Raw genomic sequence first — 17,693 nt, forward strand, 5'->3', positions numbered from 1 at the left:
AAGAGTGAAGAGACGGAAGAGTGGTGCTTTGTGGGTCCTTATACTCCTATTATCGTTAGGCTGTTGTACCCTTTCGGTTCCTAACTACCCCGCCAACCGAAGAAAGCAAGAGGGCTGAGATACTGTCAGGTTATCTATGCCTAGACAGGGAAAGTCGAGAGGTAGAGGTCGGGTTCGAACCAAGGACTTTCTGGCTAGTAAACTCGCGCGCTAACCACCTGAGCCCCTTATTGGGAAAGATTACGAACAAGATCTGCATCTGCTCGAACAGCGCTCAAATGCGCACAGCTAAAAAACTGGTCCCACTGAGGCGATATCAGTTCGGTTGAATCGGCACCCTTTATACGTTTCTTCCAATGGCTGGTGGTCCGGCTAGGAGGGTGACGAGGTTTTTGCTACTGAGATCGCTGATGAGCTGCTTTCAGTTATGCACGTAAGGATGAAAGCGTGAAGATCCCAAATCACTAAGCTTGAATGAATGCTAATGCTTTCATTTTCACATCGCTGTGTTGCAATTTGTCCTCCACAAAGCGTCCCGTAACGGTTGGTTGGGACACTTCCTTTTGTAGCACTTGATTGGGTATGTCCCATGCATGTTCCAGCCGTCCTAACCTAGTAAACTTCATATACGTAGAACACTACTCACAAAGTACAGGTGACAGACGGCCAGTTTAGTCACCTGATTCGGTGTATCCATCCACTTGCGATAACGTGGTGGATTTGTTTTTTGTTCATGCATTTCTCCCCTTCTTTCCGATTTTGGAGTGGATTGTGCATCAACGCCTATGTCTTCTCTTCTATTTGACATCCCCGTGCACTACACCCCATGTAATACCGGCTGTCCACTATTTCGGCCTCAAATTCACGCCTATTTGATTTCCTCTCTATTGAACTTGATCTTTGGTCAGAGAACTCAGTCCGAGCTGAGTCCCCTAAAACTAACCCTCCACAATCATAAATCACTCTCCCTTGCTTCTCAAAGAGACCCCAGACTGTGGGTGTGCGCATCTCTTCCATCATGAACTGCCCTACCCATCTTGTATGCTTTCCAAACTGAGTTCCTTCTCACGATGGCGGTACGCTTGATCTTTTTTTAACCCAGCATCTCTCAGGTCACGTTTTGACCACATCTGCTTTTCTGTGGTTCTCTAGAGCATTGACTTGTCAATATCTCCCACCCATTTCTTTTTCCAGAATATCTGATTGCAGTAGTATGCGTCAGATTTCTGTAGAGGTCTCTTTTCAGTGGATTCTTCACTGTTTTGCCTAAAACTACAATGATCCGTCCGTGCGTTGTGGGACACGTTACGTTTGTCAGATCCTCCGAATGGTTTAGCTGTGGGTACCTAGGAGAAGGTAGGAAAGAAACCAGAGTTTGCAGATGTTGATGAATGCTTCTTTTCCCCTTCGATGCGCGCTGATTGCGCTGAAGCACGTTGCGCTTTATTTGTCCTGATCCCGTCTTGTCAGCTTCGACAAGTTAGCTACATACGAAAGGCCCACCAAGTCAGATGCGAAACCTCTGGGCTTCATGTAAACACCACAAGCAACCACATCAACAAAATCATCCAGAAACGACCATGTGGTCGACTGGTGGCCTCCACATCCGCTTATTCTGGTTACCGTTTGACTAGGCTCCACCTGAACAATAGCTTGTTCCACACGTGTCATTCACACGAGGTCCGGTGGGGCCGAGAAGGCGTCCACCTTAGCCTTTGGATTTGAATCACAGCAACAGTCAAGCCTGAATCTCTCACGGTGGTTTTGTTGACGCCCCTGAAATAACCAGTCTAGCTGTGTTTACCTGACACTCTACTGAAAGGTGCATAAACAGGCAGACATGCGAACAACTCAGTTCTGGTGCTGACCCAAAACCATTATTCCACTTGAATAACTGGGCGCACTTGATTTGCTGCAATCGAACCTCGACCACACTCCCCTTAGCCCCAATCTGACGCCAACCTACCCGAGTTTAATCGGCCGATTTAACAAAGCTGCCTTGTCGCAATGACAGCGCAGATACGGAACAAGTCAAAGTAGAGTGAAAACAGCCATTAATGATGAATGACTCGGCAGTTCACTCGCTCGTGAAAACCAAGTTGATTTGCAAATGAGTGCATTTCTCAAGAGCAGTCCAATTTGGGTTCAATTAAAACACAAGGTTGACGGAAACCCTGGGACTGCGCCTACCTAATGAGCCCCAATGAGGGCGATACCGGTCGTGGGCTGTCGAAGAGTTTTCAGCAACCTTGTGAGTAGTTTCCTTCATGAAAATATACTGCGATATCTCGAATATCGTGCCAAGTGAAACATGAGGCGGCCTGTGTGCAGCGCATTCAGTTGTAGAATATCATAAACGAGAGATTCAGTTGGGTCTCTCATGAAAACGGAATTGATTTGCAAATGAGTGTATTTCTCGAAGAACTGAGATAGTTATGGCTCAAAGTCGAGCAATTTCACGCCACAACCAGATCTAAAATTGCCTCCAGGTGGTCTCACAGTGTGGGGTTATGCAATCGCCCAAAGTAAACCAACTAAATAACGGCCCTCGCTAAGACGGCCTAACAGTGATTGAATGGAATGGAGATTTATACGACAGACAAACCTGATCAACGTTTGACAGTGTTTCTTACCGTCTGGGTTACCTCCAAACGGTCAGCAGGACAGCCACTGACAACCTAAATCACCTAACCAGTAAACGGCACATTGATCACCTGTTATGCAGGCTTACTTAATTCGCAACCTTTGCAAGATTTATTACGCTTCCTTTTCGGCAGGAACAGAAAGCTGGCGCAACGAAAAACCGAGAATTGCGATGAGTGTTATGCAATCGAAATGTACACACCCACTCGAATCGAAAGAAACGGGCGTGTCCACAGAATCGTGCCACATTAGCTAGCTGGAGAATTAGCCATCTGCAGCGAAGTGTACGGTCATCACATAGGCCGTAAACAGATGCGAAACACTGTGCAAAAATTGGATCAATAGGCAGTGCGGAGTGTTGTCACTTGGGACGATATATTGGAAGTCAAAATGGAAGTATCACGAGGTTGTGCGACTTAGTGGACTGGAACAGAGACCCGAAGTGCCCCGGCGTAGCGTCCGAGCCATCTACGTTGTGTAAACAAAGTGACATGCAAACCACGCTGCAATTCGGAGTGCCGAAAATACATAGAGTGCTGTTCTGTAATAACGATTCGGTTGTGCTTTTTTACTCCGCGTTGAAACCAGTGCGTACAGTTCCTAGTTAGGTGGTGTGCAAGCGTACTGACGAATTTTGCTGTTGCAAAATACTACTGAAGATCAATCTGGCAAAGGATCTCTCAGCATGTGTATTACAAATTCGGTAGGCTAACCTGCCGTGTGATGAGGGAACAAAAATTTGCAAGAACAACCGATGAGATTTCCGCGTTTCGTCGTGCATCCCACTCTTTGTGACGTATTAAAATTGTAAGACAACGGGAATCTGATTGGTTTTGTCTCCTTTCGTTGGTCATTCTAGCGCCAACGTGTTTAATTACAACTGTGATTCTATGGGAGTTTTAAGCCCACGAATGAATCCCCGTGTCGTGGAAAGATTAGGTCCATGCTGGCTAGACGAATGCGTTACATTTGGCTTCGGTTACTCTTTTGCTATCGGTCAACCAATCGAATCGTCTGTGGGACTCGACTGTTTATTCGCACAGCACTTCCGTTGTGGAAGTGAACATTAGCCGAGACACTAAATCTATGGCATAGGAGGAACATCCAGCACCTCTTGTATGGAAAGATGTTATATTTATCCCATTACTATCCACTACCGGGTCTCTCCGACCAAATGCTATCGGTATAACTTCAGACTACAATTCGAACGTGAATTTTGCAGGCATGAATTGCCGCACTTTTGTCACGGATTGTTTCACTTGGACCATGATGGTTTCCTTTGGATCGATGTGTGGAGCAAAAATTGTGTTCGCGCCCAACAGAATCCTGGCTTCCGCGACTAGAGCCGCAGGGTTTCGCTTGTTCATACTCTCCAGAAGTTGCCGTCGAGTTTCCTATAAATTAAAACGCCGCTGAACTGAATTTATCGCTTATTTGGCTCGGCGAACGGAACGAATTCTATCTCCGAGTAACACTAATTTGCTAAATTTTGTGGCTGCAGGCTAAAAATGGTTGAAAACTGGTCTAATTTTCCCGTTTACATCGTTACCCTTTTTGATTAGTGGAGCCGCCTTTGAGTTGCACGATTCTCTTTCGAGAAGTTTCACCATGTTTCTGTTTAATTTTCATTTAATTTACACAATGACATTTGGGTCGAAGAAGTTGTACAACACTTCCCGTCGACATAATTCACCGTAGTTCGTGCATGGATGCTCAAACATGGTCAGATGTCAGATCTGGGCTCATACAGGATGTTTTATATAAGTGGGGGACCTTATTTGGATGTGTTAGACCACTTTGGCCAGCGATTCTGTAGTATGGATTGAACGGATCCATAGCTGACAACACCACCAGAGTAGCTACTCAACTTGGGTCTACCCAATGGAAGTTTGAGCTTGCTTACGCAGCTTACGCAGTGCAAACGCTTTGCACTTCGGAGGCGTTGGTGGCCAAACGATTGCTGACCTTTAAGTCCTCGGATCAGTCAAGGTTTGCCGTCATAAAGTCACTGATTTGTGTTGTATGCACCATCCTTTTTTGCTTCAGCGACGTTCGTTTCTCACACCAAGTTGAACAGTTTTACTCATGCCTTGTCATTTAGCGCACTGAGTCAGTCTGCTACGGTATCATTTCAGTCATGTATCAATATATATACATAAATGTATATGTTGGTTGGTAAACTTAGGTCCCTCACTTTGAAGCCGCAAAGAGCGGTCTTGCTGTTCGAAGTGCAAAACATATGTAGGAACAGGCTACTCGGTCAAGAGTTGTTTTAGTGAACAGCTGGTCATCAAATAGAAAAACACCCTCATCCGAGTCTACCAGACTTTCTACAGATGTGGTTTTGACGCCTAGATTCATACTTTTCTCGCAGTTCGCATTCATTCAGTGACAAAATCGAAGGCAAAAGTAGGATAGGTAACCGTAGTGGATCTTATTTCTGGCGTGAACTGTTCGTTTTGCACGGGAATATTAGCCCTTGAACCCCCTCCCTTTGGCCAAGTATGTATAGCGTGGCTGACCTATCCACGAAATCGAAGGTTCCTGTAAAGTCAGGGCATACGGTGACTTTTGGCTTTGCCGGAAGAATTGACATGGTGCTGTCGATGCGGCAACTTTCTCCTCTGGCCGCTTTTAAACATGTGTCTAGTGTGCCAAATTTCGGCTTCTTGTAGCCATGTTATGACATGTTTATGGCTCAGGCTAGCTCCGGCGGAAACATATCGTTTCAAGACTTAGAGACATACGAATAATTTGGAATTTGAGGGAGGATTGGGGTCGGAGCACGATAGAAAAGATGCGAATGCAAACGGCGAGTTCATGGGCAGTTGGCTAACTAATCTACTGTCGGAAATACTTCAGCCAGCAGTCATGAGGCGGCCTGTGTGCAGCACATTCAGTTGTAGAATATCATAAACAAGAGATTCAGTTGAGTCTCTTGTGAGAACCAAATTGACTTGCAAATAAGTGTGTTTCTCGAGAACTGTCCAATTTTGGTTCAAGTAGGTTGATAGAAACTCGGGGACGACGCCTACCTGTTGAGCCCGAGTCGGAAGGGCGAAACCGGTCGTGGGCTGTCGAAGAGTTTTCAGCAACTTTGTGAGTTGTTTCTTTTATGAAAATATAGCCACTTGTTTATTAGATATGAATTTTTCCGTATTGTATCGGACTGACTTACCAACAGGTTGTCTCTTAGGTCCCCTTTTCAGGTCTAGTTGAGCCAGCTTGCAATACTTTGTTCCCCCGTTCTGCTTTTGTCCGTACATGGATTTCTGTTGAACAGTCGTATGAGCTGTCTTGCGGGGTGATTGCTCTTTAATAAGCGGCTACAATTCAAGTCGAGGGACTCAATGATTCTCAGGTACCATCAGGCTTAGACAGCATCTTTCGAAAAGTCAGTAACAAGCTGGGAAAATCAACCTTTGGTTAGGATCTCAGAACTCGTATTCCAAATTATCTCGAGCCCATTTAACGAAGAGACATGGTCAAGATACTCTAGATAAAAAACTGCGGTTTATCGGACCTTCACAAACTAATAACTCATCGAAGACCACTCCCGATAAAGTCAGTGTTGATATGATCTGAATACAGCCATTCCCACATTCCTGGATTTGTAACGCAACCATCTTCAGAGCAATTCGCTCGATGTTGTGACAATCTGGACAACAGAAATGTTCGGGCAAACGAAATCACCTTTGCAAACTCGCACTCTTTCGAAGGTCGCGAATAAGGTTGTNGCAAACTCGCACCCTTTCGAAGGTCGCGAATAAGGTTGTACGTACGCACGTCTGAGCGTTCTCTAGATTTTCACAGCAGAGCGTAGGTAACGCTGCTCCTGTGGTCCATATCACATCCAAGATCTTGTGGTCTAATGACGAATGCGCTTGGCGGACACTGCTTTCTCGGTCTACTTCAGGCTTTACAAGTCGGATATGTCGCCGTTTCTGAATGTATTGTGCACTTTTGTGGCGTAGTACCACACCCCTTGTTTAGTTGGAACTTGTGTTTCCGCTACTACTGATTTGAGGTCAATCGGCTGACCTACATTAATAGTTTTAAGAAATTCATGCTTTTGTCTTTGTGTTGAAGCAGTTAGGGTCATATATATGAGAAGCACTAAAGTATGCTGCTCTAAACTAATGTAGAGTTTTTTTTGATTCCAGCCGATTTCAGCAACCGTACTCAGTTCACACGCCTGCATGGCCACGTGCCTCCTTAGCTCACAGTGTGTGCCACTTGTCGCCAAGATACAATTTTCTTCCTTTTTGCTCTTTAGAATGCGCAAACATACCTTCATTCAATCGCCCCCTCGTTGTCTCATGTAAAGACATCAGTCCTGCTATGCTCCTTATGTCACCATCTTGCGCGCGGAAATGCGTATGCACTCACACGGTGGATCTAAGAAACTAGTCTGGCGAATATACACTCATTTGCAAACTAATTTGGTTCTTTCGAGAGACTCACCTGGAACCCAGCTGAATCTCTCGTTTATGATGTTCTCAGGCAACTGAATGTGCTGCACCAGGCCGCCTCATGTTTCAGTCGCTACGATATTTGAAATATTGCGATACATGTATATCTTTGTAATGTACTACTCATAAGGTTGCTGAAAATCCATCGACAGCCCACGACCGGTTTCGCCCTTCCAGTTTGGGCTCATCAGGTAGGCGCAGTCCCGGTTTCTGTCAACCTTATGTTCTACTTGAAACCAAATTTCACGAAATTAGCGAATATACACTCATTTGGTTCTTTCGAGAGACTCACCTGGAACCCAGCTGAAAAAAAAACAGTCTGGCATTTGTAGCCCTTTGTATTTCCCCAAAGTCCAAGAGGTCCTGTTTCCAATGGTTCCAAATAAGGCTTCCCCATACAATTTTTTTGGAGATTCCTACCTATCACGGTTATGCTACTCACTACTCACTGCTACTCAGCGTCCTCACTGTAAAATAACTCCCCTCTGTAAGCTAAGTGGTCTGTCCACCTTCACTATATTTTTTCAAAGCCCAGTATCAGCGCCGGACAAGGCAACGAGTAATATAAACGGTATGTTTTGGTACTTTTCTTTTCACTTTTCTTTCACTACGGCTAAAACGTCTGATGTTGGTCACCTAGGATAACCAAAGACATTGGAGTCAAAATTTCTGCCTTACAGCCGTTTTTCTGCTTGTTTTTCGACCTACTTGTTTGACTGCTAAAAAATCCGGAGGCTTTTATTGATTGGTGCAGCCATTTTCCTTTCGAGCCCAACATACAGAGGAAAAAGTCTGTTCATTATTGTCCAGAGAGGCTCGAACACTGAGGTACTCTGTTTCTCCTTCCGGCTTCAATAAACCCAATCAAGCGTCATCAGTTGCCTTTTTGTGGGGTCTACTCTGTTCGTAACGGTGATAGAATTTCACGGATATACTGAAGAATGACCCTGTTAGAATTAATTTCAAAAGTTTATGGGGAGCGTTTTTCGGTCAGAGAATCCCTAAACTGTGACAGTCCACGACGCGGCACGGATCGCCGATGGATCAATCAAAGTCCTAATGAAATGGTTTAGAAACATTTAGCCATGCTAAAGACACTGTAAAAACTATATAAACGCAGACAGGAAGATAGGGACGACCCATCCAACAGCACACTGATGATGCCCTCTCGATCGCAAATTAAGCACCAGGCTTAGCGAACAAATCTGCGACGGTCCTATCAGTTACCAATAAATACATCCGAGCTAACGGACGCATTAGTCCACGGAGTCAGTTCGTTGTGACCGACTCTTATTATTTACCCATTACGAAATCGGAGCTACACCAGGTGAGTCGAACAAAACAGCCGGACGCTCGGAGCATTAATCCTCTTGCAATACGGGACAAAGGTGGCGAGATGGACCAAGTGGTTAGAGCACGAATTTACTGACCGGAAGATCCGTGGTTCGAACCCGACCTCTGCCTCTCGACTTCCCCCCTGTCTAGGCTTGGGCAACCTGACAGTATCCCAACCCTCGTGCCTCTTTCGTGTGGCATGGCAGCTAGGCACCGAAAGGGCGCTACAGCATTTGGAACTGCATCAACTGCCGATAGACCCCACGATGTTCGCCACGTCACAGCCCATCCTTGTGACAACGCTTTGGAAGGGCTTTTGAGGTTCAGTATACCTCCAAGGGTATTTAGACGCCGATGATGATCTCACCAGTGGAGGATACCATTTTAACATAAGTCTGGTAGATCAGTCGAACAGACGTTAGCTTTCCCGCTTTATTCGTGCTACAGAGGAATTCCTGAACTAGAATTCAACCGAATGTGGCTAATGTAGGACGCATTTGTACGTCCATCCCTCGCGTTACGTGTTTGATCGTTTTTAAACAGACAGCCAAGTGGAGGAATCCTTTTCAATATCTCTTTATCTGACTCGCATGTATAGGTGGGTTAAAAAGCAACCGTCGACACATAATCAGTCAGTTGTGACAAAAATCCTTGAAGAAGAAATCAAGAGCAAGGAAATAGAACGATACATGATCGATTAGGACATGGGGTTTAATTGTTCCGAACGGATCACTGAGAATGCTCAATTGCATCGGTTCTGTCTGTCTGCTGGTGCATGATGTCAGTAGAGTTGTGGTTTGGCCAACAACGTCTGGACAAAATGATTTTGCAATCAAATTTCTTGATGCGGGTGAATTAGCTATATTCAACATCTGTGTTCTCACCGGTGTCGGCAGTTTTAGACTGACTTAGTAGATGGTCGTAAAGTCAGTGGTCATATCCACCACGTGGTCGACTAGCTGAACCCAAACCGCACTGTTTATAGGTTTTAACGAAGCCTTTTGGCCGAACGACGAGGGTGTCATCTAAACATATTGCATTGTAGCTGACAAAAGGGTTAACTAATGCAACGCATAAACAGTTACGAAACCGCGTGGATATTACCACTAATTGTTAAAATCATCTAATATAAGTAAGTTTACAAATACCGGCACCCGTGGGAACACAGATGTCCAATGTGGCTGATTCTATCGTCATCCGGATCCATAAGCTGGAACTTTGATTCCAGAGTTATTTTGACATGTCGTGTTTGTCCTGGTTGAACCGCAACGGCTCGGACACCATGCGCAAATAGACAGAGCATTCTCAGTGATCCCTACGGAATACTTGACCTTAATGTCCCAATCGATCCATTTATGGCATAGTCTTTTAACTCGGTCATCTTCCCTAAGTGCACTTTTGTTTTGAACTGTCTGTTTGTTTGTAGACGGTTGCTTTTTAACCCATGCGGACGCGCGAGCCCGGTGATGAGATGTTGAAACAAATTTTCTCGGTTGAACGTCTCTCTTTAATCGGTCTCTGAGAGTACTTCGGTTTACTTGGTCTTTCGGAGTAGGCCGTCCTTTTTCTACTGTTTTTACTGATTTCATCAAAGAAATCATCTGCGAAACATGTCATTCAGCCCACGAACTGGTCACAGTGGCACTCATTCAAACTTTGTAGCATGATGTACGTGACGTGATTTCCTCCCTTCGGTGATTGCCTATAGAACATTCAGAAGGATCAGTGTTTTCTCCCCCTCGAACTGTTTATCCCTTAATATGTGGTTCTTTAAGGACTTTCCCAATGGATTGCCAGGTGCTTGGTGGTAGACTCCTGCTACACCGTTTCGACATTTCAGATGAGACCCATTCGAACGGGAACAGTTTGTACTCACTTTTATTCACAAAATACCGCTGTTTATTTTGGTCGTTTTGTTCTATCACGTCAACTGATGCACCTGATATACTTGACTTTTCAGTGTGGATTCAATGCAGAACATTCATGGTGAGTTTGCTTTCATGCCACACTGTTTTTTCTTGTTGATTGCATTCAAAGTGGTACCCGTCAATGCGGTTTACGGTCACTTAGGTGACGAAATTCGCTACTTCATCAGTATGGGTTGCATTCAAGATCCAGCCTGCGTGTATCGCCACTGGACCAGTGCGCTTTAGAACCAACTTTCAGCCAAAATTCGATCGACTTGGATGGGGAGCGGGATACGAACGGGTGATACGGTCTTCTCCTGTACTATTTTTGATGCGGCGAACAGATCTCCCCAATGTGCTGGTATAAAGTAAACTTATCGTTTCAAGCGTCAGATGCCTTACAAGATACTAGGGATCAATCGTGATGTTCATTTATCTACGACCAAAAACAGACGCCCTTGTATTTCTCCAACGAGCAACAATAAATCACTCCTGGAAGAAAGGACAACAATCATTTATCCCAAGACTTCTGTACGGATACTTATCCGTCCCCAACAGTTTAGGCCGATTATGTCAACGCTAGCATGGCAGTTTTGAAGAGTCTGAGTTTGGTACGCAAACCAACTCACAAACAAGCTCTAAGTTGCTCAAAACCTCAGTAGACTCACTGGAACGATTCGGACTCAAATCGACGATACATAATAGGTACTGAACGCACTCTCATGTTGTCAAGGACAAAATTCAGTTTTCATTAATAATGCTTTGATTCCTCCACTCAGACGTAACAAGACACCATTCAGGAGATTTGTGGACGCAGTCATTCTGCGAATTGCCTGCAGAGCAACACATTCTAGGAACCAGTTTAGGGTAAGTCCGTGTAACCAGCTTTTCAGGACTCGCGGGACATATACATTACCCACAGTCTTTCCCTCACAGGATACTGCCCATTTTCAAAAAAGGGGCTCCTAGTAGGATCAGCCTGACCCCGGTTGTAACGAGACTATTGGCGTCACTGGTGCTTCATTGTCTTATGATTGCTCGCGAAACACGGACTCGAGGGCAGCAAGGGGCTTTCCGGCCTGGTAGGGGTTGTGTTGACTAAATCATCACACTCCGTCAGGTGCTAGAACAACGCCATACGTATGAGCGACTAACAATTCTAGTATTCCTGGATTTCCGAGGTGAATTCGACTCCGTTGATCGGTCTGTTCTTCTTGCCACGCTTGCCCACTAAGGAACGCCCCGTAAGTTTGTAAACATAATACGTTCTTTGTATTCTCAGACTTCCGGACGTGTGAGAGTGTACGCGTTCTCATGTTCGAAGAGGCGGAGAAGGCGCAAGTATTCTTGGACGAACTGACCAAAGTCATCCCGTCCTCTGGTATGCACTTTGCACCCACAAAGTGTAAGGTCATGCTCGTGGACGTGCAGTCACCGAACACGCCACTTACAATCCAGGGAGAGGCGCTGGAATTTGTGGAGCGCTTTACTTATCTTGGAAGTTGTATTAGTTCTGACTGTAGTGTGACAGGTGAGGTGAATGCACGAATCTGCAAGGCTCGGGCCGCGTTTGCTAACTTGAGACACCTATGGCGTCTGAATGGTTTATCCCTGAATCTGAAGGGACGTGTCTACCAAGCTTCAGTATGGGCTGTTTTGTTGTATGGCTGTGAGACTTGGCCTATTCGAGCAGCGGATCTGAGACGTCTTCAGGTGTTCGACAATCGTTGTCTCAGAACCATAGCTCGTGTGGGTTGGTGTCGGCGAATCCGTAACGAGGCAGTTAGAAAGCGTGTTTTCGGTTGTGTAACGGGTACTTCCATTGAAGAATGTGTCCAGCACCAGAAGCTGCGTTGGTTGGGACATGTGTTACGTATGCCGAACCATCGTTTGCCGAAGAGAGTGCTGTTTTCCATGCCCAATTCAGAGTGGCGTAAACAGAGAGGTGACCAACCCTTGACTTGGCAGAGGATAATGAAGGAGATCACGAAACGCCTGGGTGCTACCAGTGCTACTCGTCTTCCAGGATGAAGACCGCGTGATTCTCACTGTGCCTGGTCGGAGACACTACAAGATATGGCTGCCAACCGATGTCAGTGGCGTTCTTGTTGTCAGTTTCTATCCAGATTGCCTGAGTGAATGTCTGGAGACGTTGGCAACGTCCATTCTTATTCTTTTCTTCACAATAAGGCTTTCAAGTAAATCATGTTTGTACGGCAGCATCAGTGTTGAACAGCGACGTTATGCTGCCGATGATGGTGATGATGGTAATCTGTTGATATCAATAGGAAGCAGAGATTTTACTCCCAGTTGACATTAGTGCAGTTTTCTTTCCTTATTCCACTGTCGACCTTATCGAGGCAAAACGATGTCAGCTACAAACCCCATGGGTTTTGGGTTCCTAGTATCGACTTCTGGTCGCTTCAGCAGATGGTGATTGGCGACTGTTGTTGGTGACAGTGTTGAAATTTGAACAGGGGTTTTACACTCGCTACGCTCCAACAAATGGGACCGACTGCCCCCAGATGAGATTAGCAGAGTAGCAGGCTTCTTTGAACGTGTTTCGAAACCCCTTGACGTAATCACCACCGCAAGTACATTGGAAAAAGTGTACATTGGAGGAGGTAACCAGTAAGCCTGTCTTTTATAAGTTGTTTTCTTTCCGCATTCGTCAAATGGTACTAAAGTCACCAGTCTGAATCCTCTTTTGAGAGTTTTTTCCTCTTTCAACAAACTCGCCCATCATTCCGATTTCCTAGGAATGCTGTTCGATTAAGAACATTACCCGGCTTCTTTTCTTGATTCATAAGCTTTCCAAAGTTTTGTAAAGACGCTAGGGCATTGTCTGGATCTGCTCAGCTATGGGACAGAACCCACGGAACTCAAGTTGCTATTTTGTTCAGATCATCTTACGTTATGAAATGTTGATATCATGAACTATTCGTCTTTGTTTCTCATCACCCGGACACGCGAGAAAGGGCAAGGTGTTTGTTCTTCGTTATCTTCCAATTTCCAAACAATCTCTTTTCTTTGCTGCACTTCGTAGCCGACCAAGGATTTCCGGTTCGGTAAGGTGGGAAATAACCGATGTTTACTGTCACACATTTTGTTCCGATCGTTCGTTTAGGACAACTCAGCTGCGTTGTCTGCTAGTGCGAGCGTCATTCACTTCCAATCGTCTCCCACTTCACTTTCTTCGTCTTTAGGGGTGACGCTCCAATCCTGACCTATTTGATCGAGTTCATCTGCGCCGAAGAGAATGCTGGGGTCGAGCAGAACACACCAGGTCTCCAGTGAGTAGTTGGACGATATCTGTTCGTTCCTTTCTTGAGCCTCTGTACCAATGCACTGTGGTTACTAACTGAAACCGAGAGCCTCATCCGCTGTGGAGTTTGTGAACATTTTTCAAGGTGCTTGCGGGTTGAGCTGGCTGCTGGGCGAAAGCAACCATTAACTAGGTGGAAACTTCAACTGAATACTACTAAGATAAACTACATTTGACATATTATGAGTTCATCCAAGTAAATCCCACGGTTTTTCGACTTACTCGCTTCATTCCGACGTAATTTATCACTCAAATGTGCTGTAAGGCAGGTTTGTCCGATTTCGTCACTGTCCGAATCACTGAATCAGTCGCATTACCGAGCTTAGGGTTTATGTTATCCGACGTAGACTCATTTTGGCGGTACGTTCATCGTTCCGCGGTTGTTGGGCATCAAAGCTAATTCGTTTGACAAGTGTAACTGTTATTTTTTCCAATTCCAGCGGAAATTCTATGGATGTTGTGCAGATATTGTCCAAGGTCATCAGTAGTGTGCATGTCAGTTGTGCAGTTTTCTCTCTCTGTTTCTGGAAATCCGAGCCATTGTTAGAGACTACTTTCGACATGTCCCATGAACCTCCATTTTAGGACTGTGGGGAGGCTGACTCAGCTGGTACCACAGACCATGGTTTATGTATCTATTTTATCCAAGAATCCCATCAGTTGGGACCCAAAGTCAGGCCTTCGTGAGGTTGCAGGGTCAGTCGATCTTTCTTGAGAAGTTTTTATTCAACATCTGGGTGACCCCATGTGTAACAATTTGTATTCTTTCCGACCTCATCCAAAATTACTCACAGTTATGTCATATGGTCACCTATTCGCTTAGTTTTTGTCTCTTCGGTCAGTCCCTGTCATCACTTTTCCCTGTCGCTGCTTTGTTCTCCTTGGATCCGATACACAGATTCTGACCCTTTCAACTTTCTACTGTCTGGGACAGACAGTTTCAGTCCCCTGCAAGCGAGGAGAGGAGTGATATATCTCTGCAACTGGAATGCATTTCAGTTTTATCGATTCTGTCCCAAAAATTGCTGATCTCATCAGGTATTTTCTTCAGGGAGAGTACGTGAATCGGGCGATCTGGTGATTTAAGCTCACTCTTGTTACTGTCTACTTTACGAAAGTCGTGGCATTTGGTTTCCCTCCGCTTTTTTTGGTTATCGTTTCTTTTTCCACATTGTTTGTCGGTTACATTTTATCATTCGAGTGTAATTTGGTACGTTATTCCGAGTAATTTCATGTTGTTTTGTCGTTGCCCATCCTCCTCCTTTAGTTATACAGCCTCTGGCTCTTGCGATGGGCCTGTTTCTAAACAAATTTGGCCGACAAGGCTTCGTTGGGATATCCCACCCGAAGTGAGTGGATTGCCCGTCCAGATGCTTTAAGTTCATCTCCACCTACTAACTAGTTCGGGGGTTGTTCGTGCAAAGGTCTTGGCAAGTCGGTGGAACCGCTGCTTATCTATGAACACTACACACCGTATTCTCCAGGTTTGAACACCACAGAGGACGTCATAACCTAATACTTTTAGTGAACGCAACTATGTGTCTCCTTTAAGCTTGGAGGAACATTGCAATCGATCACATAAGGGCTGATTTCTCCTCAATGTAGGACCTGACGATCTGTAGTTCCTTACAGGAATTTGACGGAATCGACCAACAGTGGTAGTTGTCATCCTTATCATCGATAACACAACGTCGCTGTTCAACACCGATGCTGCCGTACAACCATGATTTATTTGAAAACCTCGTTATGAGGAAAAGCATAAAGGTGGATTGGAAAGGGACCTTACCACAATCATTCAGAGGTGTCTCCATCTCCAGACACTCATTCAGACAATCTGGATGGAAACTGACAAGACCGCCTTTGGCATATCTTTCAGCGGCCCCAACCAGGTGCAGTGGGGATCACGCGGTCCTCATCCTGGAAAGCGAGTTGCACCGACATCACTCAAACTTTTCGTAATCTCTGTCATACCCCTTTGCCAGGTCAGGGACTGACCGCCTCTCTGCTTCCGCCACTCTGAATTGGGGATAGCAAACGATGGTTTGGAATGCATAATACATGGTCTAACCAGTGCAGCCTATGGTGCTGGACACGGTCTTCGATTGAAGTCCCCGTTGCACAACCGTGACCTTGCTTTCTAATCACCTGGTTACAAATTTGCCGACACCACACAACGGCTATCGAAGCCCTGAAGATATCTCAGTGCCCGAACAGACCAACTCTTATGGCCATACAATCCGCACTGTGGCCACGCTGTGCACACGTCCCTTGAGATTCAGAGCTTCGTTTTATTGTTCCTCTTAAAGCTTATTCACGGAGATTACTACTCATAAAATCGCTGAAAACTCTTCGATAGCCCGCGCTCAATTCCACATTTTTTGTGCCTCATCCATGTCAACCTTCTTGAACCTACACTTATTTGCACACCACTTTGGTCTTGACAAGAGGCTCAAGTGGATCTTAGACGAGTCTCGTGTTTACGATGTTCTTTAACTGAATGTGGCCTGTCGATGTGTTTTCAGCAGTCTCATGAGTAGTCTTCTCCGTCGAGAAAATGTATACTATATCTGGAATATCGTGTCAACTGAAATATGAGGTGACCTGATTCAGCATATTTAGTTTAAGCGAAGCATCGTAAACAAGAGATTCGGCTGGATTCAGTTGAGTCTCCTGTCAAAACTGACTTCATATGCGAATCAGAGTATTTGTCGAAATCTGTCTGACTTGGACAGACACTCAGGCACTGCGCTTACTTGATGAGCCCCAAGAAAGCGAAAGTGGTCACGGGCTGTCCAAGGGTTTTCAACACTTCATTCGTGGTATATTCCATCGAAAAAATTTCGCTCTGGATGCCAAACTTCCTCAGATCAGACAAATCAGTTTTAGGGCAGGCTGAGAACGAAGAATTCTCAGCGACTGCAGAATTAGTTAGCATTAGGTGTCGGCTAAAAGCTGTTCGTTTCATTTATTGTTATTGGCAAACGTGCGTTACACTCTCGGGCTAGGGGTAGTATCCTACTCGAATTTAAACTTGAGGTTCTGGGATCTATCCCTTCGGATTTGTCGTATTTGAGATAAAGTTACCTGTTCTTTGTCGTTTCTACTTTTTGGGTGGTTTTGTACTGCAATAACTACGTTATCGGAACGGTTTTTTTGAGAACTTCTGTTTGGTTGGTTACGTCGAAACCACTTCTGTTAATGATTGATCTTGATTGACCGCCACGTGTTAACTCGGTCGACCTAAGGCTGGTTTCGACACGCTAAGCAGCCCCCTTATTCCGATCACCCTGAACTTCTCATTGATTTTCATCGCCTCGGACATTAAATGTACCGCCATTGCCGAGTCTATCCAGCTTTGAATATTCGTGTGCATTTCTTTAAGGTTTGTTGTGCTCACCAGTTATGGCGTTAAATTCTCTGGCATTCTTTCTCACGCAGTTTCGCAGTCTGTAGTCCTTTCATAGACGGGTCGTGATCTCCAGCTGCATTGGTAGTGGCACAACGTTTTCTCTTCTGGAACTACCTTCGAATGCGGAATGTATTTAGCATGTTTCGAATGGCTTTGACAGTCATGCCAGTACCCTCTCTCCGCTGGGCCCTGATAGCGGAACTAACACCTTTCCCAAGTGTCACTTGGTCCAACTTACCGTCATTTCTTTGAGATCTGTTTTTGATCACAGTTCGAATTACTGTTTTGTCTCGTTTTTCCGTCCACGTCGCTCTGGTTTGACTACATATCGGCTTCAAGATAGACTGACGAGCATTTGAAGAATTACACCCATTGGTCTCTCGTGAACGGTTGCTTTTAAATTCACATCACTCTCATGTGTCAAACAAGACAGTCAGCGAAGTGTGACTGCAGCGGACTCTCTTCGCGTGCAAAACTTTATGTGGGGCTCCAACCCATTGGGATACTCGCGTACATCATCAAACTTGTAAGGTTTTCTCACACCACATCGTGCTATATCCATAACGCCAAAAAAACCACTGGACAGACTTATCTGGTCAACG

At 45.2% G+C, this 17,693-nt stretch overlaps 3 protein-coding genes across 3 annotated transcripts in view; 1 reads left to right on the forward strand and 2 right to left on the reverse strand.

Annotated features, from left to right (window-relative positions):
• T265_07121 (hypothetical protein) overlaps positions 1 to 17,693 on the forward strand; it is a gene marked incomplete at both ends in the record, with an annotated part of 54,521 nt that overhangs the window by 19,027 nt on the left and 17,801 nt on the right. Inside the window, 4 exons of the mRNA XM_009172564.1 lie at positions 11,521 to 11,605; positions 11,640 to 12,106; positions 13,511 to 13,650; positions 14,950 to 15,031. Of these exons, the coding sequence (XP_009170828.1) occupies positions 11,521 to 11,605; positions 11,640 to 12,106; positions 13,511 to 13,650; positions 14,950 to 15,031 (774 nt within the window). The remainder of the gene's footprint in view (positions 1 to 11,520; positions 11,606 to 11,639; positions 12,107 to 13,510; positions 13,651 to 14,949; positions 15,032 to 17,693) is intronic.
• T265_07119 (hypothetical protein) lies at positions 85 to 3,497 on the reverse strand (the record flags this gene model as incomplete). The annotated part of the gene is made up of 3 exons (XM_009172562.1): positions 85 to 140; positions 2,280 to 2,424; positions 3,357 to 3,497. The coding sequence occupies 3 exons, from the start codon at positions 3,495 to 3,497 to the stop codon at positions 85 to 87; spliced, it is 342 nt and encodes a 113-aa protein (XP_009170826.1).
• T265_07120 (hypothetical protein) lies at positions 14,012 to 14,245 on the reverse strand (the record flags this gene model as incomplete). The annotated part of the gene is made up of 1 exon (XM_009172563.1): positions 14,012 to 14,245. One exon carries the CDS (start codon positions 14,243 to 14,245, stop codon positions 14,012 to 14,014), a length of 234 nt encoding a protein of 77 aa, XP_009170827.1.

This window comes from Opisthorchis viverrini (genome assembly GCF_000715545.1).
Source record: "Opisthorchis viverrini unplaced genomic scaffold opera_v5_161, whole genome shotgun sequence".
NCBI lineage: Eukaryota > Metazoa > Platyhelminthes > Trematoda > Opisthorchiida > Opisthorchiidae > Opisthorchis > Opisthorchis viverrini.